Source organism: Sitophilus oryzae, unplaced genomic scaffold (assembly GCF_002938485.1).
Source record: "Sitophilus oryzae breed Bouriz unplaced genomic scaffold, Soryzae_2.0 scaffold_908_pilon_pilon, whole genome shotgun sequence".
NCBI lineage: Eukaryota > Metazoa > Arthropoda > Insecta > Coleoptera > Curculionidae > Sitophilus > Sitophilus oryzae.
The window spans coordinates 633,046-658,231 of record NW_022147537.1 but is presented as its reverse complement, the minus strand read 5'-3'; the positions used below and the strand labels follow the sequence as shown (position 1 = coordinate 658,231).

At 33.3% G+C, this 25,186-nt stretch overlaps 1 protein-coding gene across 1 annotated transcript in view; it reads right to left on the bottom strand.

Annotated features, from left to right (window-relative positions):
* Nucleotides 1-6,601: 6,601 nt before the first annotated feature.
* LOC115890713 overlaps nt 6,602-25,186 on the bottom strand; it is a 39,314-nt gene continuing 20,729 nt past the window's right edge. The window contains 4 exon segments of the mRNA XM_030911017.1: nt 6,602-7,523; nt 12,896-13,038; nt 13,041-13,246; nt 24,481-24,730. Of these exon segments, the coding sequence (XP_030766877.1) occupies nt 6,695-7,523; nt 12,896-13,038; nt 13,041-13,246; nt 24,481-24,730 (1,428 nt within the window). The 3' untranslated portion in view covers nt 6,602-6,694.

Below are 25,186 nucleotides of genomic sequence, written 5' to 3'. Positions count from 1 at the left end.
TAATATGAATACCTTATATTTAAAATCGAGATAAGTGATTACTCCAAAATATTGTGAAAAAAACTGCATCTGAAATCAGAAAAATAGAAGTTTATGACTAGTATAATTGTGGTGTGTACAAGCAAAATATATGTAAACAAACAATAGATAGCTTAAACAAAACACATAGTAAACAAAAATATAAAAAAGAACTATTTCTACTAAGCCACAAGAAACTTCCTGCATTTATATCATATTTATCTGAGTTATATAAACGAAAAATAAAAAGTTAATAATAGATGTATTAGTAATAAGAAACATAAGTAAATAAGATATTTTATTAATAATAAACTATTTTTTTTTTTTTTTTTTTTTTTTTTTTTTTTTTTTTTTTTTAATTTTCAATTTTTATTAATATTTTGCAGTACTAAAATCTATTATTAATTTATTGTAGATAAATGCGTTAGCCATTTAGTTTAGCATATACAAGATGATAGACAAACTTTATTGGTTTGTGCAGAACTCCTGTCTGGGCACCGAATATTACCTATAAACTGTGCTCTAAGCAGTTAAAAGCCTTCGATTTTCCTCCGACTTGAAACAAATACAATTATTAATGACAATAAGTAAATTTATAAACAATAAAAAAAAAAAAAAAAAAATATTATAATTTGATAAAAAATTATAACCTAAATTGGAAGAGTTTTGATGCTCAAAATCTGTCGGGTTCACAATGCAGTGTGTAGGTATATCGTTTATCGTTCTGTCAAACCAATATTGAAATTATAAATTCCATTATTTCAAAAATGTCCACAAACTGTCAACACAACAGATCATGAAGGATTTATAAGAGTGGTGGGTCAATGGAACTTCAACTGCAATTTTCCCAGTTTTAAAAACTAAATTGAAATGTCCCATAGAAAAGCACCCCTAAATTTAAATGGAAGGCGCTAGAGTGCAATAACTTTAGGCACATTCCTTTCTAATTTTAAATGATAGATACTGCGTCATTTCTGCTCCAGAAGTTTTAGAGACTTTATTGATTTAAAGTGATTTAATTTATCACAAGTGGTGGTATTTTAATTTTTTCTCTATACAGTATTCAAACTAAATGATGAAAAAAAAAAAAAAAAAAAAAAAAAAAAAAAAAAAAAAAAAAATCAAATCAAATTTATATTAAATTAAAAAAAAAAAAAAAAAAAAAAAAAAAAAAAAAAAAAAAAAAAAAAATTGTTTTTATTGATATCATTTTTAAATTATCAACTTATTATACCTTAAAAACAATTTTTCACACTTTTTATTTAAAAATTAATATGGATAAGAGATGATGAGCAGAGATGATTTCATATATAGAAGATTGATGAGTTTGATTAATACTGAGAAGAAATATCTCTAGATAATATACTAGGACCCTAGTTTTGTGGTTTAAATCTTAATTTAATAACACCTACAGTGTACAGCATGTCCCATCATCTTTACATGAGGAAACATTATTAGTTGACTGATTTATTATTTTGAGAAAATATTTTTTTTGATCAAATTTGATTTTGATGCTATTAGCGGAGTCATATTACATCAAAATCAAATTTCTCACATTAAAACCTCTCGAAACTTTCATCTAAATATTGACGTTAATTAAAAAAAAAAAAAAAAATCGAATAAAAATAAAACTTCAAGTACTTTATCATATTTGAATCTTTTTAATGATGACGGCAGAATATTGCCAAGGGAAGTCGGAATGGCTGGACTTTACCCTAGAGCATACACACAATCGGAAAAAATCTAGGATATCATTTTATTAAAGTATATATAGGTGAAAAAATAGTTGCTTTTGAAGAAAGAACTACATTATTTAGGCTGATTTTCTATTTTCGATTGAAACGAAGTAATCACACTAGTTATTTCTAAATCTGGGATATAAAAGTGGTTGGTGTGCATTTTTGTCAACTGTATAAAAAGCACCTAGTATCAATTGTACGAATCAGAACCTAATTAAGAGGTTTTTATATAACTGGCCAGAATTCATTCAAATAACTCTCTTAGTATTAAACGACATTATGTAGCGTAGACATCTTAACAGACACGAAATGCCAAGGGCCATGAGTATGCTTGAAGCTGGAATGCGCCAAATCGACGAAGCTAGAGCATTAAATACAACGCAAAGTGTAATATCGCGATTAAGTGCACGCTACCGTGAAAGTGGTGATGTTGCTGAAAAACACACAGGGCGACATCGCATTACTACCCCTGAGCAAGATCATTTTTTACAATTAACGCTCCACACCGACCGACTTTACAGCAATTCAGAGCTTTTGAGTTTAATTCCTAGAAACGATATTTGAAGCCTAAGATCATAATATAATGAACAATGGGCCATTGTTCTCTTCACGGATGAGTCACCTTTGGAATTCATCCGGACTCGAGAAGGCTTAGGGTAAGGAGAGAACCGGGAAATCATATTCGGTTGGATCATATTCAGGAAGTGCACCCTTACTAAGGGGTGGAACAGCAGTCTGGGAGAGTCCAAATATTTTGAAGATTAAAGATTGTGATTTAATTTTTGAGCCTGTCGTGTTACCATATGAAAGTGATTTTGGGAGAAACTTCATTCTCATGCATGACAATGCACGGCCTCATACAGCCAGAGTGGTAAGTGAGCTTATCAATGTTCATCAATTAAACATCTACGCCGGTACAATCTCCTGACCTCAAAACCAGCACGTATGGGACGCGGCCCAAAGAAGAATTTTGAGAATGGGCATGCCTCGTGAAACTCGTAGGAATCTGGTTCGGGCTGTGAATGTACCTTAAGAAGAGATTGACAACCTCATCATGGAGAGACGATGTAGAACTGTAATGAACAGTAGATGAGACCATACCCTTTATTAAGTCAAAATGGTTTTGATTTTTTTTTATGTAAATATATTGTGTTAATATAAAAAAATGTGTAGTATTTTTTGAGTTCAATAAAATAAGGTAAATTCTTTGAAAATCTGCAAATTTATTAAAAACAAAAAAAAAACTATTTATTATTTAATTTGATGAGAAACGGGCCATTAAAATTACTATCGATGGCTGGATGAATAGAATATCCCCTAGATTCTTCATGTGTATATGTAAGTTATAATTACTTAAATTAATAATTTTATCGGTGTTTGCTGACTAAAATAAAAATGGGCACCGAAAATCTTCACTGCTGTTAGTACACTGCTGTACCGAAAATCTTCACAAGCTGTTAGTCTAGGAGGCCTAACAGCTCCGTAGATTTGGAAGATGTTACCAGGAAAAGCATAACGGGAAGTCACCAGTTGCTTCAATGCTATCAGAGATGAAAGAAGCGACGAATTTGTGGATAGGGTTTTAGAGTAAGTGGTATCAAAACCATTGTTGAATAGGTAAAAATAACTGTCTTGTTTGCGATCTCAACTTGCTGTGGGAAATTTTGAATGGTATTTGGACTCGGCATTTTTATCTATTTTTTTTTTTAAATTGCTTTCATTTGAACCTAATAAATAAAAATTGAGTGATTTTAAGAAAGCTGCCTGTAGATTTCACCCGATTATAAAAACGTCAAATCGTTATTTATAGGAAATAATTGTTGTTGGCATTTAAAGGTCACCAGAACAAAACCGAGCATCTTCTTCTTCTTGCTTAAGTGTCAAGGAAAATGAAGAAAACGAACACAATACCTGCACCGCACTAATAACATACATTTGTTGCAATTTGCTAAATTATTGCAACTAGAGTCTGCATTATTTCACTTTCACTTATTTTGCAGCTGGCTTTTTCTTTCTTCAAATCATTATGTTTCGTTAATTATACCAAAAAGCAATAATTAAGCTAAGCCTGAGGATTGATAATAATTTTTCTTATTTTTTTCTATGCATGAATATTCGTCATTCATTTTGATTTTTTTACCTGAGTATAGTTGCTATCCATATGTATTCATGCATAGTAGACGGAGATGGGAATCTAGGATGGGGATCCTTCACGATTCATTTGACACATTTTGAGGTGATTTAAAAATTAATTTAAAAAAAAAAAAAAAAGTTATTTTTATGGTTTACATATCTGTGGATTTAAATTTGTTAGATATGAAGTTTAAAGGAATTTTAAAGAGAATTTAAAATTAACAGTGATGCTATTGCAATTTATCGTAAAGAAAAGTAAAAAATCAAAAGTTATTTCCGGTGAAACAGTGAAGTGATTAAAACAATTGAATACGTCAATCATCCCATGTCATATACTAACATAACAAATCTTGTTTTTTTAAGTGAAAAATAAAAAGGTATAGGGTGAGCCACTTTTGAGATGCACCGGTATATGTAAATTATACGTGTAAACCGACTATTTATGAAATTCACTCAAAATTAAGTAATTTTTATTTTTGTATTTCTTTTTTTTTTTTTTTTTTTTTTTATATTTTTTATTGTAAAGTTTGTAGTAGAATATTGATGTTTTATATAAAGAATTATGAGAAGGATCGGGCTTTTTATTAGAATTATATGGTTTATCAACAATTTTAATAATTAACAAACATCTTCGAACAACGTACAAAACACCACGACGAGCTCCACTTAATTCGTATTTTTTGCGGTTTTGAATAAATTTAGAACGGTAAACCCTGATAAACCGGAATTTAAGTCGGCTATTTTAGGTCCCCATCGCGCTCGATCTAAGTTTTTTGATATGCTCCTTCCCTAATCTTTTTACTCAAAAGAATATATAGTGTTAGATTATATTAGATTGTCTTGTTTTTTCTTTATTATTTTTCGGTTCCACTTTTCTAAATCGGGCACAGTTAGGTTACTAGTTTGCGCACATAGTTGCACGCCCACTTATGGTCTTTGAAATTATGCACAGCGCCTGCCCGGCACAGTTATTAGAGAGATATCGGAAACCGAATAGCGTCATGCAGTATTTACGCGTACATATCATGGTTACGATATGCGAGTCAATTTTTAACGCAACACCCACTAATAACGTTACCGCCTGACGTAATTTGCGGACTACACTAAGCGATATTTAAATAAAAATTGCTACCGGCATGGGTGGGTATTTGACAACCGGGCCGGCCGGCGAGATTTTTTTATTTTAGGTTAGTTTGAATTGTTTTGAATTATTACTTTGGTTTTATTAGGTAATTTGATATTTAAGTAGCTGGGATTAGTGAATTAAATAAATATGGCCCAAAATATGAAATCCACCTCTTCCAATACATTGTTAAAGTATCCTATAAAATGTCTTAGGTTTACAGCAGTTGATGACTTAGCTCTTCTAAGAGAATTTGTTACTTGTTGCCCTAAACCCACTGGCAGAGACGTTGAACAATAAAGCACCGGAAATAAGCACTTTAGCCCTTTACTTTTAAAATACCTAGTAAACAAACAATTTTGCAAGTTTTAAATTAAAGTTAGGTTAAGTTTAAATAGCGGACACGACGCGAACAGAATTATAAATGAAGAGAGTTATACCACCTCACGTAAAGGAAATACCACCTGCCCTTATTAAGGTCTATGCACGCTATTCGGTTTAACGATATCTCTCTATTACGCTGTTTATTTGTTATTTTAATGCTTAGTTTTGGCTTTGCAGCACAGGAAATTTTACCAAGTTTGCACACATCGTCATAAAAACAATTTCAATACCAATGAATTAGGATAAGATTTTATCTGTATACATAGTATACCTAATCTGTGATAATAGTCTTAGGTTACTAAGCCACTTAATTCAAGAAGCTTATTTTTTTGCTAGCATCTGATTTGTATATCTTAGGACTTGTGTCTTGTAAAGAAGGCTGCAAAGTCATCTACATTATGTGCCTGAGGCACGCACAGATTTTTGATAAAAATACTTTCTTGCTTGAAACGACAGAAAAGTATTTTTCAAAAGTTATTATCTATACCTGTCTATATTGAAAGAAAACATTTTTTTTTTTTTGAACTATAAATTTAATTTTATTTTAAAGACATTTTGATTTAAAAAAGAATTAACCCTGGAACTCATACACATAACTTAATACGAAAGAACAAACAACATTAGCGCATATATGGATTAATTTCTTACCATTCAATTTGCACGTAGCAATGCAACCCTCATTTTCGCCAGTTTGCCTGAAGAAAACACTATTATTTTTTCTTAATTCACAAATTTCAGAAGTTAATGATATTAAGAATCAGAATATCGAAGAGCATTCTTTTTCTCTCAGTATTGTTAATTTATCAAAGGATTAGATGCCAAACACATTACTTCATTAAGTCAATTCTCGATAATTTTACATAGAACAACAACTAGCCTTTCTCTTTTCCATGGCCGTGCTACTCGTCGATGATTTTTCGATATATTTCCTTATCACTAACTAAATAAACAATCGGTCATACTTAAAAACGTTTTATTTCAAAAAATTCAGTATCATTCACCTCGTCAATTTATAAATCAACATGACTACTGTTCAATAATAGTTGGCTGGGCTAATTCTATAATAAGAATGTAGAAAGTCAATGAATTACTCATCACTGATATTATCGAGAGAATTATACACAGTTTAAATCTTTATTTACCGAGATTACCTGCCACAAGCAAATTAAACAACAAAATAGATCACGCACACATTAAGAAAAATAATAAATACAAAAATGTAACGTAGAGAAGATCACTTTAAACCCAACCGTTTAGCTGGCGACACTAGTTAAAAAGTCCTCTAAAATTACTTGCTTTAAAAAATTCCGTCACCTGTAGGGTCCTTCAACCATGGGTAGTTATTGGGACATCTGACGCAGGTCTGGAGATTAATGGTTTCTCCGGGAACCTCCTTGGAGGTGAGTTTGCAACTGTGAGGTACCCAACAAGCTGGATTTCCCTCTACCACACACTTTTCCCTCCAGGGCTCGAAGTTCTTCGACTCAGTGATGGTTCTGGGGTTCTGAATCCACTGAATTACCTGGGTCATGGTCACGAAGTAAACATCATTGTGGTTGGAGAGAATTTCATCAATCCAATACAAGAAAGCGTCTAAGAATTCTGGGTTGTTTCTCAACCAAGCTGCATGGAAGTACAGTCCCAAAGGAGCTCGGTTCTCTTCGTAATGCCGATCGAAATTATGGTTTAAGAAGTTGTAGAACTGATCTCCTGTCAGAATATTCGAACAGGAGTCCACCATAGCGCATCCAGGTATGTTTTCATCGTTAGTCGGATCTTCTCTTCTATCTAGCTCGTTCAAGACCATTTCCCAGACGGCATGGGATTTGGTGGGGCATTTTTGAAGGTTGCCGTGGCACCTGTGCGGCATGCGGAAGTACATGGTGTAAGGCCATAGAGGAGGGTTATTGAGGGGAGCGGTGATCGTGGAGTCGTACAGGAAGGCTTGGTCTTCCATCATGGTGAACTGGTTGTTGCCTCCCACTCTGAGGTAAGGGGCCCGCACGCCCACCACGCTGTTGTCGGTGATGTTAGCGTATTTCTCGGTGATGAGACGCTGGCCTCCCATTTCTCTGGCCCAGTCCTCGACGGAGGCGTTCGACCAGAAGTTCTCGTCATCGTTGTGGCTGGAAAGAAAGAGGATATATAGTGTGTTGCAAATAGATAGGAACAAATTTGTTAATATACGTAAAAAAGGTCTGTGCTGCTTAATTATGAAAAGTGTATCACTTTGTTCCTGTTAACAAAATGTTAGAAAACGGTTTGGTACCTCTCTTTTATCTGTAATCGTGAAATCGTCGACTTTTATTCGTCCGACTGGTAAAAATCGGGAAATGTTTTTTAAACGTCTCGAATAAGTATTAATTATTGCGACTTGATTGACAATATAAATAATGTCATTTTAACGCCTAGCCATAAAATAACAGTACTTTACGCCTGGGCACAGAAAGTTCAAAAATATATAAACTAAAAATTGACATCAAATTCACGACGAGTGTAACCATAGTTCCTGGATATAAAAGGGTGGTCGCAACTGTATTCCGAAAACTCTGGACGGTAATTTCTGCAGATGAAAATAATTACAAAAGTCTCGTATAAATGTATGTCCTAAAATGGCTTAGTGTCGGAGATATACAGCGTGTAGAAGTTTTCCAATACATACAGGATCCGGCAATAATGCGTCTGGGGCAATCTGTAGTTCCTAGAATATAAAACTTGTACAGCCAAACTGCAATTAATATTACAGGGTGTTCAATTTAAAAAAAATCATCCCCGATCCGCCCACCATTTTTTGATCCACCCCTAATATAAGATTAACGATATTTCCTGAATACATCCGCATCCATACTTTAAGTTCATATTTTACACATAAACAAAAATCCCAAGTTTTTTCTTATCTAGGAGATACAGATGCCTGAGACACTATTGCCGGACTCTTATAAAGAAATTTTTCGTAGAAGTAACGTCCATTTAGATGGAAAATTAATGTCTTCGGCGATGTGATAAATTTGCATTTTCATGTTATTGACACCCTATTTGTAGTTGTTTACAACCTACATGTGTTTAACTGTTTTAAAAGTGATTAACTTTTCGTGGCCGTACCTGGTTAGAATTAGAATTTTAGAATTTAGAATTCGGTGGGAGGGGGGTTAAATCAGCTTCGACCTTACGGATCCATTGTGTCCCCCCTTTCTTGAATCATAATTCCACGTTCATACAGCCTCAGGCTTGACAAAAGCCAGTAGTCTGGGACGGTTTTATAGAGGGTAGTTCTCCATCGCCAATCAGTCGTACCAAGAATTTCATGGCACGATGTTGTCGTCTCGGTGCGCACTCAGTGATGAAGGTTCTGTGTTTCACCCTCTTCCCCACAGAATCTGCATTTCGCCGTTTCTTTCTTTAGTTTCAATCTACTGAGGTGTTCATTGAAGGAGACAGTGTCCTGTAAAAAACCCCGTGACCAATCCGAAGGAAGATTGTTCTTCTCAGACAGGAAGATCTGTGATTTTTCTTGATCAAAAGCATCTCAGAAACATCTTCGAGTGTCGTGTCTTAGACCCATTTGGCCAAGATTTCCATTCCAGCGTTGCGGATGGATCTTTTCCAAGTTCTCTGAGTTCCGCCATTGAGTTGAGTTCACCACTTGGCAAAGCAGAACGTCGGTTCATCTGGTCCGTAGGGTTAGGTGCGATAGTGTTTCGCTCCTTTCCTAGCTGATTATTTGCTTTTTCATTTGCCTTCTATTCCCTTCGTGAGCAGGACTCAGTGTCAGCCGAGGACTTTGTTTTGTTTCCCTACATTTATTCAGTTTCTCTATGCATTCTTTGACCAATTTCGAATTGATTGATTACTGAGTTGATCGCCTCTTAAACGCTGCTTGACTATTGAATAAGATGGCTAATAAGCTTGATAAGATGGCATTTCTTGTTTTCGATAGTTCCCTATCTAAGATAAGCTATACGCATCTGCTCGATAGCGTAGATTTTCTGCCTGTAGGATACTAGGGTAATTGCCCATTGTTTCGGAGTAATTAGCTCTCGGCCCAAACACTACGATCCCTGTTCCCGTATTGGTTTTGGAAGCATCAGTATACCAAGTTATCGTATGGTCTTTTAACTGCTAGGCAAGCGTTTCGCTCTTCCAAATCCTTCTTATTGCTCATACTACATTGACATGTTTGTCAAAGTTTTACGTTCTTGGCATATCGTCCACTGGGAGTTGCAGGAGTGGTATTTCCTTTTTCCTTTTTGAGGGTGTTCCAAGGCCCCTGATTCTGACCATTCTCCCAGTACTAATTCCGTAGTGACCATTCTAATCACTGTCGCATTGGCATATCTACCAATGTTAATGTGCAGTGGTGTTAGATCTAGAGTGACCTCCCAGTTGCTGCTGTTGGGCAGGTTTTCATGGCTCCTGTGATGCAAACACGTGCTAGTCTCTGGACTTTGCATAGTTTTAGCCTTGCCGTCCGTTTGCTCTAGTTTTGTGTACCAGGTAACTGCTCCATAAGTAATCATGGGTCTTACTATCATGGTATACATCCAGCGCAAAATGTTAGGGGAGCAGCCCCATCTATTTCCGGCCAGTCTTCTGCATATCATGAGAGCCTTTATGGCTTTGCTGGTAGTGTTCTTAATATGCCTGTTCCGCAGGACCTGTATAAAACTACTGAGTGAAAAAATATACATTTCCGTGACCTTTTACATAAAAAATGTCTCTTGGTAAAAATCTCTAAGAGCAACCGTTCTCAAGATATTTAGAATGGAAACAGTCAATGCTGCCATTCATTGACCAAAAAAGATAAACAACGTTTGAGTCAAGAATAGCTTATTTGACCTGAAAAAATATATTTGCCTGCCGATAATAATTATTTCCCTGCCGGAAAAATAAAAATCGTGTGCCTCACTTGGGTAAAAAATGTAGATGTAGATGGCAAAATATAATTTTACTGCCAAGCGACTGCCAGGCGACTGCCAATGACTGCGAAGAAGACTGCCTATGTATGTCTGCGATATAATTACAGTCGACTGTCTTAAGACTGATGCTAAGGACTGCCAGGCACTGCCAAGAAAATGTAAATGTAATTCCGACAGTGAGACACACAAATTTTGTCACTACAGGAAAAACAAAGAGACTAAACAGTGTTTGAAAAATTTTTGCAGGGAAAAAAGTGTTAGGTTCTTCATAAGTAAGGAACACAAAATTTACAAAATAAATAATTCCACTCATATAATGGCTTCCACAAATAATTATACAAGGTGAGTCTTACACAAGCTTTGCTTTATCTTTCCCATGGTAGTAGTATTTTAACACCTGTAACACAGTCTTTTGGAAAATTTTGGAATTTTTTTTAAATAAAGATCTATAATAAAAGTTATTTCTCTTCATTTCAGTTAAAAACCATAATATTTTGATAATATGACAACAAAGGTAGTAGATTAAAATTTTACCAAGAAAGGAAATCCATGAAAGATCCAACGGTTCTGAAAATATTATCAAAAGATTTTTGTTTAAATTTTCAATGAGTACCAGATTCTAATATTGTCAAAAATACTTCTTAAAATAATTAATTTATTTTAAAAACTGTTAAGAGAAAATATAATCTGTTCTTTTGTAGACTCTACTGCCTTAAAAAAGTCTGACTTATTTAAGGGGGACTCCGCGTAATTTAGCGTAGTGTTTTAGTCATGTTACTAGTGTTTTGTAGATTCTATAGTATAAACTTTGTTCATGGGACGCGGGAAGAAATGAAATTCTTAGGGGAGGCAAAGCCGCGGTAAAAATCATAAAAAATTGGACATTTTGGGGGAGGGTACTTATTGGGAAAACTGGAATTCGTCCGATTTTCACCCAAATTGGTATACACACTATTTTGAGTAGTACGTAGATTAACGAAATCTGACACATTTTTTCTAGGCCAGGTTTTTCCAGAAAAAAACGGAAATAATTCTCGAAATATCGGAATTTATTTCATTAATTCTCATATTTTTAAGCTTTTCTAGCACATATTTGTTTGCGTATTCCAATAATACAATAATGTTTTGTCTCTCTTTCTGTTACACTTTTTCATTGCAACACATTCTATGCAGTAATTAGACGGAAAATATTTGCGCGTAAAATAATTTTTCTAAACAAAATACAGAAAATTTATTATGGTTATAGCTTTGTTCGGGTTACCAATTCTGAACCGTCATAGAACTCTGCAGCGCATGCGCAAATGAAGTAATGTCTTCATATTTCCTTCTGGGCATACGCATCATCAGTTCTAGGACGGTTCAGAATCGGTAATAAGAGAAAAACCCGAAGTAAGTTTATGTGTTTCTGGCATTTAAGCAACGTTGCCAATGATAAACCTTTATAATTTAGCGTTTGGTTTTCTTCTCCGCTCTCTCTGGGATTACGAAGGGCGGTCGCCAGAGGAACAGCTCCTTCCCATAACTGATATTTTACCAATGAGACTTGACTTTTATAACCACGAATTTGCACGAAAGAGTTTTGATTGCATTTGGTTTGATTGCTGCAGAGGGTTTTTTTTTTTTTTGGGGTTTTTTATTTTTTTTTTTTTTTTTTTTTTTTTCCATGCAGAGGGTGTTAATCTTTTGTCTTTGTTATATATTAAGATTAACTAAAAAAAAAAGATAACCCCTCCGCAAAGACGGTTTAAAACCAATGCCAATCAGAAACTCTTCGGTAACTTTGGCGACTATAGGTGATATTAATTATTGTCGATCTCACTAAGCTAGTAATTATAATTTATTGTAAATCCACGCCCAATCACCCCGAAAAAAATAGAAAGTATCGGCAACGTTGTAATTCTTCAAATTTTAGATTAGTCAAATATATTTGTCTCTCTTTCATTACATAGGAGAGAGGAAGAAGGATATATCAAATGTCAAACTTCCATCTGGTCTCAATTTGTCTTTGCTATTTTGTTAAGAAAAACGTTTTTCAGTAAAATTTGGACATTTTTCAATCCCCAACTTCAAGTGTGGCTTTTTTAGATAAATATAATAATAATCGAAAAAAAAGAAATATCCTAGTGAAATTATACTTTATAGGCCGAAATAAAGAAAAAAAATTCAATTGATGAATAATTTTGCAGTTTCTGGCGCGCCGCCCATGAATTTGTTAGCATTGTTCTAAATATGAAGCATAATCTATTATAATTTCTTTTTCTTTTACTCATTTATATTATAGATAACTTTACTAGCCCTTATAATCACTGATCTTGGGTCTCTTAGGGTAGTCAATATTCCCCGTACTCTCATTAAAGTAGAACCCGTATTTTTTTACTATTTGCCAGTCATTTTTACGTGAAATTATTTCATTATTATTAAGTTTCCATCAACCTACTAGAATTAGTGGTTCACTTTTCAAATCAATCATTCTGTACTGCTTTTAGGTACCAAATCAATGACGTCATTGGACTTATTATAGATTCGTGTTCCGAGGTTCTGTTCAAAACTACCGGTACCTTAATCACACAATCGAACTTTACGTTGATCGAACCAGTGGGCGGCAATTTTCGTGACCTTTTCTATAAGCATTCCTGTACGGCACGCAGTAGTGGTGTACTTGTGTTGAGATGAAAGAAGGTGGACTTGAAATATCGCACCCATTGGGATTCTTGCGCTTGCCGTTGGAAAAATCTCTTTGTATAGCTTCGTGTTGTTGTTGATGGCGTCATCGAAAGTCACTGTGATCATTTGGGGTACGTCTTTAGATGGGAGATCGCCAGGAATGGTGGTGCCGTCTTCTGAGCAGAAACAGTCGGGCAGGTTGCATACAGCAGGGTCACAGGGTGGTGCTCTGTTAGGGTCATTGTCGATCATCTGATACAAAAGTGTTTCTTTTCCTCAATACATATTTTAAACAAAATCTGAAAACTGGTCCAATCCAATATCACAAATACACTACATTTCTTTGAAAAGAATTCTAGGATTTTCGTCACTAGAATGCAGTAAAAAAGTATCAACACAATAAATGAATCTAACCTAACTAACCTGCGTCCCATGAACGCTGACAAATCTTAGATTCGAAAAAATCGCCCTTTTTAAATAATCTTTATGGTCTTTAATTCGAACATTTGGTGGTCTAGACAAGATGTTTCACTAATATAAAATCTATCATATTCACATGGTATTTTGTGTATCACATTTTTTGTTTGTTTTTTCAGTGTTCATTGACTTGTGGACAGCAAACTGCAGGAGAGTGGTTTGAATAAATATGAACAAAATAAAGGATAATTCGTCGATTCTAAAAAAGAAAGAAAAATCACGGTTCCAGTGTTTCCACGGTCAATGCCACTAATGCCAGTAATAATATCGCAACTAATACTGTTAATGCTACGACTGATCCGCGAGCAATGTCCATACCACTAAAGTCGCTGCTAATGCCAAATTGTGCTATACTGCTAATGGCACTAATGCGATCGCTTTGTACACAACAATGCCGTCGCGGTTTACACCTCGCATTAGTATATCACTGATTGGCAAATTAGAGGAAACCAAGAATCTTTTTTTGTCATTTTATCAACAAATGCGCAACTAAATCTCTAAGTATAATAAAAATGTCACAAATTTAATCAAATTTTCTGAACGCCCAACTTTTAGTTGCAAAAAAAATCGTTAGTTTAGAGAATATCAAAATAAATAATACGTTTTTGTAGAATACATACCTGCAGCTTGCTGAGCCATTTTCAATCAAAACAATAATATAAACGTAAAAAGAGCACAAGAACAGCAACAATTTATAATTTTAAACATAAAATTTAGCCATTTACCTCTTATCTGTGAGAAGTAACAACTTTGACGTTTCGTTGAAACAAATGAATGCAACTAAACACACCCATAGCAACGCCATTCATGGCAGACATGATTTAACTTATCATTTATCTTTTTTTGGGAAATCTTAAACACATTTGCTTTTTCGAATTTCGATCACCTGTTTCATGCTAATACCCCACCGTGGGGCTGTCTGTTCAACATAAAGAGACTCAGGGCAAAAGCACGTGCACAATGCATCACGGAACTTCAATACGCTGATGACTGTGCTCTAGTTGCAAATACGTGACAGCAATTGCAAGAAATGTTGAACACATATACCTGGGCATACGAGGCTTTGGGACTTAAGCTGAACATCGATAAAACTAAAATCATGTGCACTCCCCCGGAAGATCACAACAATGTTATAAAAATCGGAGAAGAACTATTGGAATATGTAGCGGAATTCAATTACCTCGGCAGCTTGATCTCGGAAAAGGCCAATATCACTCTGAAATTCAGCACAGGATTAGCAGCGCCTCAAGAGCATTCTGGAAATTAACAGACATGGTTTTCTACAATCACAACTTGAGCACAAAAACGAAACTTGCAGTGTACCGAGCAATAATAATTCCGACAATGTTATAAGGAAGCGAAACCTGGGTGCCGTACCGCCGGCACACGAATGCATTAAACAAGTTGCAACAGAGACATCTTAGACAACTCTTAAGAATCAACTGGTTCCATCATGTCTCAAACGTATCGGTGCTTGAAAAAGCTAACTGCGACAGTATTGAAATCATTATTACAAAGTCCTGCTTAAGATGGGCTGGTCACGTATGCAGAATGCAAGAAAACCGCCTACCAAAATCTCTGCTTTACGGTGAGCTTGTCGACGGTAAGAGGAGGCCGGGTGGACAACTCAAAAGGTACAAGGACATTTTCTACAAAAACTTAAATGGGATGAACATGCAGAATGAGTGGGAAGAAGCAGTTCACAATCGAAGTCAATGGAGAAGAATTGTAAACTCATTTAACATTGACAACCAAAAAGTAAAGAGGCAACAAAGCAATGAGATTTTTGAATGTCCGGAGTTCGGTAGACAGATAAGATCACGTATCGGGCTTTTCAGTCACAATAAAGCTCATGAAAGAAAACGCCTTGCGTGACCATCTTGTGATGCGTGTCGAATACTCGTCAGCGAGTAATGGCAGTATGCATGTATGTATGTATTGACTTATTTAGTGTGGATTAAAATGGACCCAAGTGTATTTTGTGGATATTCGTATGTTATATTGTTTTTCTTATCCCTATTCCTAGGGAATGCTCCGTTTGTATGAAATTTTAAGTTGTATTGGGTGTATATATTGTGTACTGTTTTCATTGTGTGTATTCTGGGCCTATGGTTTGTGTTTTTTCTTTCAGAATTGTTTTCAAGAAATGAAAAGCCACAAAAGTATGAATATTATGAAAAAAAATGAAAAATAAATAATTATTAAACTAAATACACTAAAAATATACATTTTTGGTTATAAAGCAATTTTCTGTTTTTTTAGAATTAGTCATATCATGCTTGAGTTGTCACTATCGAAAATGAGAGTTACATAGCCTGAAATTGAAACTAAATATATTATATTTAGTAGGTAGTTTTGTTTTTGTTGGTAAATTTACATATTGAATTTTTTCAATGTTACTTCTAAGGAGAATGCGTAAAAATAGGAGTAGAATAAGGGAATATAGGTCATTGTATTCTTACGGGAACAGTAGGATATAAGAGACGTTTTAACCACCAAAAGTTCATAGAAATATAAGTTCTTTACGAATTACTTTGGCCATCAAATGATAAAAATTGGCTGGCAACTTGTAATACCTTATACATATATTGTGTGTTTACGTATATCTCTCGAAGGCAAATAATTATATAATCAACTTTTTATTGGCTAATTAAATAAACGTTTAATATTCTAAAGAGTTTAAAAGAGGTCTAGATATTGGAAACTTTTACCTCTCAGATAAATTTAAATGCCATTGAAAAGTGAGAGCGATATCAGCGAAACGCCAGGACCGTATTTTGAAATTTTAAACCCGTGCGTATAGACTTTTAAACCTTTCAGTTGAAATATAAAAAATGTTTGATGCAAATTATTATATAAATAATTATAAAACTATTTTTATGAGGATGATTACATTCTTAGACAAGTCGAAATGTAGAATTAAAATGTTTTAGGAGAAAGTTTTAAGCATTTAAGTAATTATCGATTGTAAAGTCAATTTAGATCTGGGAAAGGTTAAAATTTAACCTTTAAAATGCGCTCTTCCTAGGTTGGTTTTAGGTTGGCGATGATTTTTTTAAATAATATACAGGGTAGTCCGAATTTTATTTCGAAAACTTCGGTAGCATATTCAGCAAATAAAAATAAGTAAAAAAGTTCGTATAAATGTATGTCCTAAAGTGCTTACTATCGAAGATACAGGGTGTAGAAGTTTCATTTTTATTTCGATTTTTTCCAAATAATTTCTGAAGTAACGTCAATATTTTTGGATAAAAATTGGCATTTGGGAGTTTTTCGGCACGAGAAATTTGATTTTGATATCAATATGACTCCTATTTGTAGGGGGCGCCACCTACATGTGTTTTAACCTTTGAATAAGAAGACTAAGGAAGGAGCATATCAAAAATCTTAGGTACACCGCGATGGGCCTCAAATATGGCCGACTTCAATTCCGGTTTATCAGTGTCGTTCTAATTTTATTTAAAAAAATGTAAACTATGATGTAGGGTGTAGACGTGGGGTAGACTCAATAATTTGTTGTTTTATTTTACGTTGTGAATAAATGTTGGTAGTTATTAAAATTGTTATAAAAATATATAATTCTAATAAAAATAGATAAGTTATAATAAGTATTTATTAACACAAACATCCGATTCGTTACTGAAGCAGGTAAGTCAAATTAACGTATCTAAATTCTTTGACAGCATCTAATCTTTGACAAGTAATAAATAAAAGCTAAAATGCAAGAAAAATATATAATTTAGTTAATTTATGAATTTCATAAATGATCGGTTTACTACACGTATGTATATTATATAGTCACTTACTAGCGAAAGTTGTTCCATTACTTCACTCAATTTTTTCCGAGATCACCGCACGGTACACAACCAACTATTTCAGAGTCTTTTTCGATAAATCCTATGATAGTGTCACCGTTAATTTAAGTTCTGCCACAATTTCCATCTAGATTTACTACCTTTATACAACTATCAGTAGTAGAATAAATAATAAATAACATAAAATAAGCTCCAAAGACTGACAAATCCACAAAATTTCAAATCAAATTCAAATGTGTCAAATGAATCGTCAAACAGAACTGTCAAGGATCCCCACCCTAGAGAGCTTTTATGGTGCCTTTTCCGCCCACCATGCATGAATACATGGATAGCATTATGCTCCTTCCTTGGTCTTCTTATTCAAAGCTAAATCCTAAAAATAAAAAGGCGTTTCTGTGGTAATATAATTTCGATTTCATTCTTTGATAGATGGCATAGATAAATGAAACAAGTTTAGATTGGAAAGTGCCCATAAGGACAATGTAAACACTATTTGGCGCTATTCTTGCAACGGTCGCGACCCAAAACTTTTGAAAATTTCGGAGCGGTTCGGCTTTTTCCGGAATTATATCGCCAAATATTGTTTATTCAAATTTATTATAATTTTCGTTTAATTTTTCTAAATAAAATACAGTGTGTTGCATACAAGAAACTTTATTTTATATAAGGACGCATATATGAAATACCTATGAAACATTGGAAACCCACGTTATGGCACGATCCACGATGGTTTTTGCAGTTCACAGTTCACAGCACAGCTTTTTAAGTTTTTAATGCCAATTTTTCACAATTATCGCGGGTTTGAGTAAATACAATTTAAATTAAACTCACAAAAGAGCAATAATTACTTTGAAAATGGTCGCTTTAAACACTTTTCGGTATTTTTTCAATGAGAGCAGTTTAAATTTTAAAAGATTTTATAATAGTTTTTGAAGATTCTGACTTTGACAAGAGAAAATTATTTCTGTTCTTGTTTACGGTTGTTCTTAGCAACCGCTATAGCAGCGCCAGGGGCGGGAAAGTGAAATAGCAAAAGCGGTTCCACCATTTCCACGGAAATTTCAAATAAAATCGTTCCAGCCTCAGGCGCTAGGTGGTAGTGCAATTAATTTTTAGGTTAAGAAGTTGCTACTAGTTATTGCCAGATGGCGTTAAATCAGAATTTTTTTGTAGTTTCCATGGTTTCCAACGGCCATTGTCATACTATTGTCAAATTCTCAAAAAATATTGTCGTTGTCATAGCGCCAATCATAATATTATCAAATTATTATCAAAACGTTTTTCAAACTATAATTTGTTATATGTGTTTTAATTAGACAATTCCTTTTGTTTGTGGCCCTAAAAATATAATGTAAAGTCTTTTATTTTTGTCATTTAAGCTATTATATTTATATTTACTCCATTTACAAAACTTTGGGCGTATTATGTTGGTCTTGTTTCTTATATAATAAACGATGTTCAAATATTTGATTTATAAATAAAAACTTTAAATAATAAATAATATTTACACATGTTTGGCTTTAATTTTATTTAATAATTGTATAAATTATACTGTTAAATCTTATTTTTTACACATCACAACAATACTTGTTATTAGTATTGTTGATTTTTGTAAAAAATAAGATTTAATAATCAAATTTAATTATATATTTTAGAGTAAAATTCAATAAATACGCTCATTTAAAAAGTCCGCGCTACGATCCATTTAAAACAAGCCCTACTCAATAGATGGCGCAACTTCTGTAGGACCATTTTTCAGTATGGCAGACTCCATTCTCTTTCTAGCTAGGTATATTCTTTGAGCAGCGCCACATCCCGTACAGCGTATACACCCCTATGCACCCCAAAACAATTATAAATTGTGGCGGCAAGTCGGGCATTCCAATCTAAACTTGTTTCCGTTATCTTTTATTGGTTATTCTTAATTTTGATTAACGTCATACTTTTTGCTGTTGTTAAAGTATCACATTTGCCGATAAATACTATCACCCTTTCAATAATAAAAGTTTTTTCTCTTGTAAAGACAATCCGGGGACATACTGGAGAGAGTTCTGACAACTAGCCAAAAATAAAGATGTTGCATTAGAGTACCACTGAATTTTGACCATAAATTCGTCAGAAAAGAGGAATTTTTGTAATGAAAATTCTAGAAAATTAAAAAAAATGTGGCATTCCTGTTTGTGGACTAAGAGGGTGATAATGGGTTCAAATAAGATTATTGATAAGCAGCAGAGGCAGGTAAGAAGCAGGTAGGCCGGCAAGCTAGCAGGCAACATTCTTCTGCTGAAAGTGGGCCGTAGCAGGCGCCGCGCCCGCCTATCGCGTTACGCCAAGGACAACGAAAGTTATTTCTTAATTCTCGTCCACTTTCGCCTTCGAAGTGACCTAGCAAGGTCTTTGTGCCTTATGTGTTCAAAGTATTCGGCCACTGATACATTACCAAAATTCCTGCCCGCCAAGAAGATATCAGAGGAAAATAAATGATTGAAAGACAATATTTTCCATTTTCCTTACAACTTACAAAACACGTATTCAAAATAAAGTAGTAAAAACTCGATAAAACTATTACTCAAAGTTCAAAATACCTATATTTTCTAGATTTATTCAACACATCGTAAAAATTTTAGCTCAATGTTATGAGTCGACATTATAGAATGATAGGCCAAATTGATGTTCTGTGTTCTCAAATGTTAAATTATTTTTGACTTTACAATAAAAACATTACAGAGCCAATACTTAGTACTCATTAATAACTTTTATTTCATCAGTGAATTCAAGATTGAGTTATAAATGTTGGTGGAAATAATATAGATATAAACGCACTAGATTAACAGACAAGAAACATATTATCCGATAGTCAAGCAGCCTTGAAGGCGATCAACTCAGTAACCATTAATTTGAAGTTGGTTAAAGGATGCCTAGAGAAGGTGAACAAATTAGGCAAAGAAAATAAAGAACTGCTACTCTGATTGGAGGCAATGAAAAAGCAAACGATCTAGCTAGAAAAGGAAAACACTCCACAAACTGGACCAAAACCATCTTGCTTCCCAAGTGGTAACCAACTTTTAAAAAAGGCGTCCGTTATCTCCAAAGAAATTTGGTTTATTAATCCAAAACTAGTCTTTTAGTCTTTTTCTCCTTTGGGATGATAACCAACTTATGAACCTGAGGAAAAAGTAATATTTGACACACATATACATGGGCATACGAGGCCTTGGGACTTAAGCTGAACATCGATAAAACTAAAATCATGTGCACTCCCCCGGAAGATCACAAAAATGCTATAAAAATAGGAGATGACACATCATCACTGAGTGCGCCGAGACGAGAACCATAAACTTTGGTGTGACTGATATCGGAGATGGGGAACTAATCTTTGTAAAATCGTCTCAGATACTGCCTTTTATCAATGCCCTGAGACCGTATGATGAGTTATAACTCAAGAATGGGGGACACAAAGTCGCGATGGATAACTTCTAAAGTCGCTACACACACAGAGAGGAAAAATAAACTTAAATAAAGAAAATGTATTACACACACTAAATATTTGTCTAACAATGTATGTATGCCCTTGACATTTTGGTGAAAATCCGTAGACATCAGACATCCTTGGTTTTGAAAGCTTTCTAACAGGAACATCAAATAGTCAAAATTAAAACATAAAAAGAATGTATCTTATATTTCCAATTCTTAAAACATTAGAAATTACATTAAAAATGTTATTTAATGAGATTATTAAACGAACATTGAAATATAATGCTCTTTTAGAGATGCTATTATTATTCAATACCTTATTCATATTTTTTTATTACAGTACTTAGTTGGTTCCCACACTCAAACAATTGAATATTCTAGGCACTTTAAGGAAACATTAACGTATTTAAAATTCCTACGTGACAAGATTCATAATAAATACAAATAAAAATAAGAAATAGTTCATGAAGAATAGAAATAAAAAAAAAACAGAAACAAAATTAATTTTTGGTTTTAAAAAGCCGAGTTGGCGGTAAGCCAAGTGTGTTTCGTAAGTACCATACGATCGAGAAAAAAAAAACGGCGTCAAAGACGGCTGAGGAATGACAATCGATAATAATTTTGGCGAGGTCAAGCCCTAGACGTCAATTAGTAATTGGCCTCTTCTTTATTTTTTAATGTAACTTACTTCCAGTTGGTCTTAAGAAAAATTGTAATTTATTTTTATATTGAGTAAAAATAATTTTTAATATTTTGGTATAGTTTAAAATTCGGGATTTTTTTTGGAAATAATTTTGTGTGTTTGGAAACGTCCTATCCATTTTTAATCTTTCTATAATTTAGTGTTAATTTTTACAAGTATTATGTAAATTTTTATGATGTCTAGAGATTGACCTCGCCAAAATTATCATCGATTGTTATTCCTCTCTGACGCCGTTTTTTTTTGAACGTACGGTTATAATTAGAATAGTCTTTTTCTTAGTTTGTTTTTAATCAAAATTTTTACATAAACATACAACCAACTACTTCAAGTGGTACGTAGGTACAACGAGGTACTGCTGAAAGAAGGATGGGTTGGCGTTGCTCGCGGTAAACAAGTCGTCTCAAATTCTTCGCCAGGTTGCGAAAGGGAAAGTCAAACAGCCGTAACGCTATTCGCGGATGCGGCAAATGCCGATTTACACCTTGAATCTGTGACATTTCTACAAGCCAACCCAAATACCGTTGAATACCATCTTCATTAATTTTTCATGCAACTGAGGAAAGAAAAAAAAACTCGATACAAACGAGAGGTGCATTTAGTTATGCGATAGAAAACTCATAAATTTGCATTTTAGATATTTACCATGAACTATTATAGTTTTAAATCAACAGTTTTTTATTTAGGTGTAGGAATCCAAGGGGACACAAACGAAACCACAATCATTTCCAAGAAAAAAGCATGGAAGAAGAGAAGCTCTGGGAAACCGGTGGGTAAGAGATAGCTTGGAAGGCCTCCAAAAAGACGAAAAGACAGTTGGCGGTCAGACAAGAACTCATACATAAACAACTTTAAACCTAAGAGATCGACAGAGATAGTACAAAACACTAGCATCAAACAAGGTCAGTTCTCATCAATGCTCTTCATAACTTCAGACTCTTTCTGCTGTGCTACAACTTAAGTCGCACTAAGTTTAGAGTTACAATAACGACTCAAATTATTTTAAAAGACCTATTTTACACTTAAAATAACAATAAATACAGGGTTGTTCACCACATACGACACGGAGTATTGTAGCTAAACGATGAGATTTTTACAAATTGTAAGTCTTGGGTTCGATGAAGGATTATTAGAGCTACAATTTAAAAATATTTTTACACGATACAGAGGGTCCCAAATAAATAAAAAATATCAAAGTTGTATTTTTTTTTTAAATGGAACACCCTGTATATTATTACATTTTTAGTTTCTACTATTAAAATAAAGGTAAATTTGAACCACATTTAAACCTTACTGTTTTTTAAATATTTCGATTTTTGTCAAAATACAGTAATAATTTTAATGCTTCATTTCTTTAGGCGTATTTAAATTTTTAACCCAAATATTGTACTGAAGTATTTCTATTTTCTAAATTTTGTGTAGCAATAATAAAAATTATGCTACCTTATACAGAGTCTCTAAAAATTTATTTTAAATAATTACTAGTTTTAAACGGCAATAACTTGTTTAACTTAAATGGAACACCCTGTATATTTTATGAGAATCAGATGCACAATTTAATTGTCTATCAAATTGTATTATACCGTTTTTTAACTATCTCTTCAAGTTTTCGTAGAAAATGCATTTTCTTATAATTTAGACCTCATTTATCAATATATCTATAGAATATTGACATTTTAAATTATTTTTAAAGATGTAACAAATTTTTAAAGAGTACAGATACGAATATTGTCGATATAGTTCGTTTATTTCATTAAAAAAATTAAAAAAAAACTGTTTAAATATTTGTTAGAGGACCAATTAATATGATTCCAGTATTCAAACTACATTAATTGACTGTTTGCGTTGAGTAATAATAATTGCTCCAAATACTAAAAAACTGAATTTTGTATGTGTATTAAACAGTGTATTAAAAAGTAACACCTTAAGAATTTTATTTCATTTTTTGGCGAATGCTTATTTACAACAACAGAGACGTTTATTTTCATAACTTATTATTATATTGATTTCTGATTCAAATCCACAATTATTTAGAATAGTTTATTAACTAACACAATTAAGTATGTAATTAATTAATATTTGGGCGGATAATGGTGGTATATTTAATTAATGGTATACTCTTTTATAAAGATTTAAATAGTTCTTCTAATTTCTTTCTTTTTGAATATAAATGGGCTAGTAATATTATCATTTTTAGCACCTGCACATTTTGTACATTTGTTGCTTTAAAAACAATCTAAAATGTCAATATTCCATGGGTATATTAATAAATGGAGGTCTAAATTATAAGAAAATGCATTTTCTACCAAAACTTGAAGAGATAGGTAAAAAATGGTATAATACAATTTGATAGACAATTAAATTGTACATTTGATTCTCCTAAAATATACAGGGTGTTCCATTTAAATTAAACAAGTTATTGCCGTTTAAAGCTAGAAATTATTTAAAATACATTTTTAGACACTCTGTATGAGATAGTATTATTTTTATTATTGTAACGCAATAACTGATCAATAAATAGACTTCAGTAAATATTTAGTATTAAAAACGTTGATATCCTTGGAGAAATGAAGCTTTCAAATTTTTACTTCAATTTCACAAAATTGAAAATATTTCAAAAACGCTAAAATTTAAGTATGATAAACCTTAATCAAATTTACCTTTATTTTAATCGTAGAAACTAAAAATGTAATAATATACAAGGAGTTCCATTAAAAAAATCACAACTTTGATATTTTTTATTTATTTGGGACACTCTGTATTTTGTAAAAATATTTTTAAATTGTAGCTCTAATAGTCCTTCAACGAACCTAAAACTTACAATTTGTAAAAATCTAATCGTTTAGCTACAATACTCCGTGTCGTATGTGGTGAACAACCCTGTATAGAGATAAGTATTGACATAAACGTTGATAACCTATCTGTAAGACTGTGGAAAACAAGTTAGAAGCTTAAACAAAGAAATTTGCTGTTTTTATTTTCTTAAAAGTGAAAAAAACTACAATTTTCAGTAAAAATATAATGAACTATAACTTACCACAACTGTTCTCATCGGAACCATCGTTACAGTCCTTGACTTCGTTACAGAAAAGTCCTCTTTCTATGCAGGTACCGTCACCACAGGCCAAGAACCCGTCGTTACACAAGGGCTCGTCGGTGTTGAGCAGAGGCTTAACCTTGCGCTCCTTGTTCTTCAACTTGCAGTTCTTGACGGAGTCCTTCCAGTCGCAAGTTTGCTTGTCGATGTCGAAGTACAATCCTGCAGGACAACGGATAGCTTGGAGGCCCTGGAAGAGAAATATATTCAATTAGATGTTGAGGTACAGAATCAATATTATCTGCTTTTCAATTAATTTTACTAATCTAATTATTAAACAAATTTGACAAGCTACTGAAATAGATGTAGCTTTTAATCATACTGTAATGTTTTTAGTTCGTCTTTGTATATGATATATGATGTATAGTCATTAGTTTTAAGTAAGATACAACTGTGTTTTCTTTCTCTGTACATGCCTGGCGCCCAATATCTGTATTTTTTGTTTATTGTTATTAATTAGTTTTCTTTCCAGTGAAATAAATACGTTATCCACGACTGCTCTCCGATGAAAAGCTGCTGTTCGCAGTGGTAGTTGTTTAAAAAACGCTATAATACGAAATATATTTTTAACTAAATCACAATAATATTTGAACGATTTATTTATTATATTTATAAAATAGTTTGCTAAATACATTAAAAATGCAGA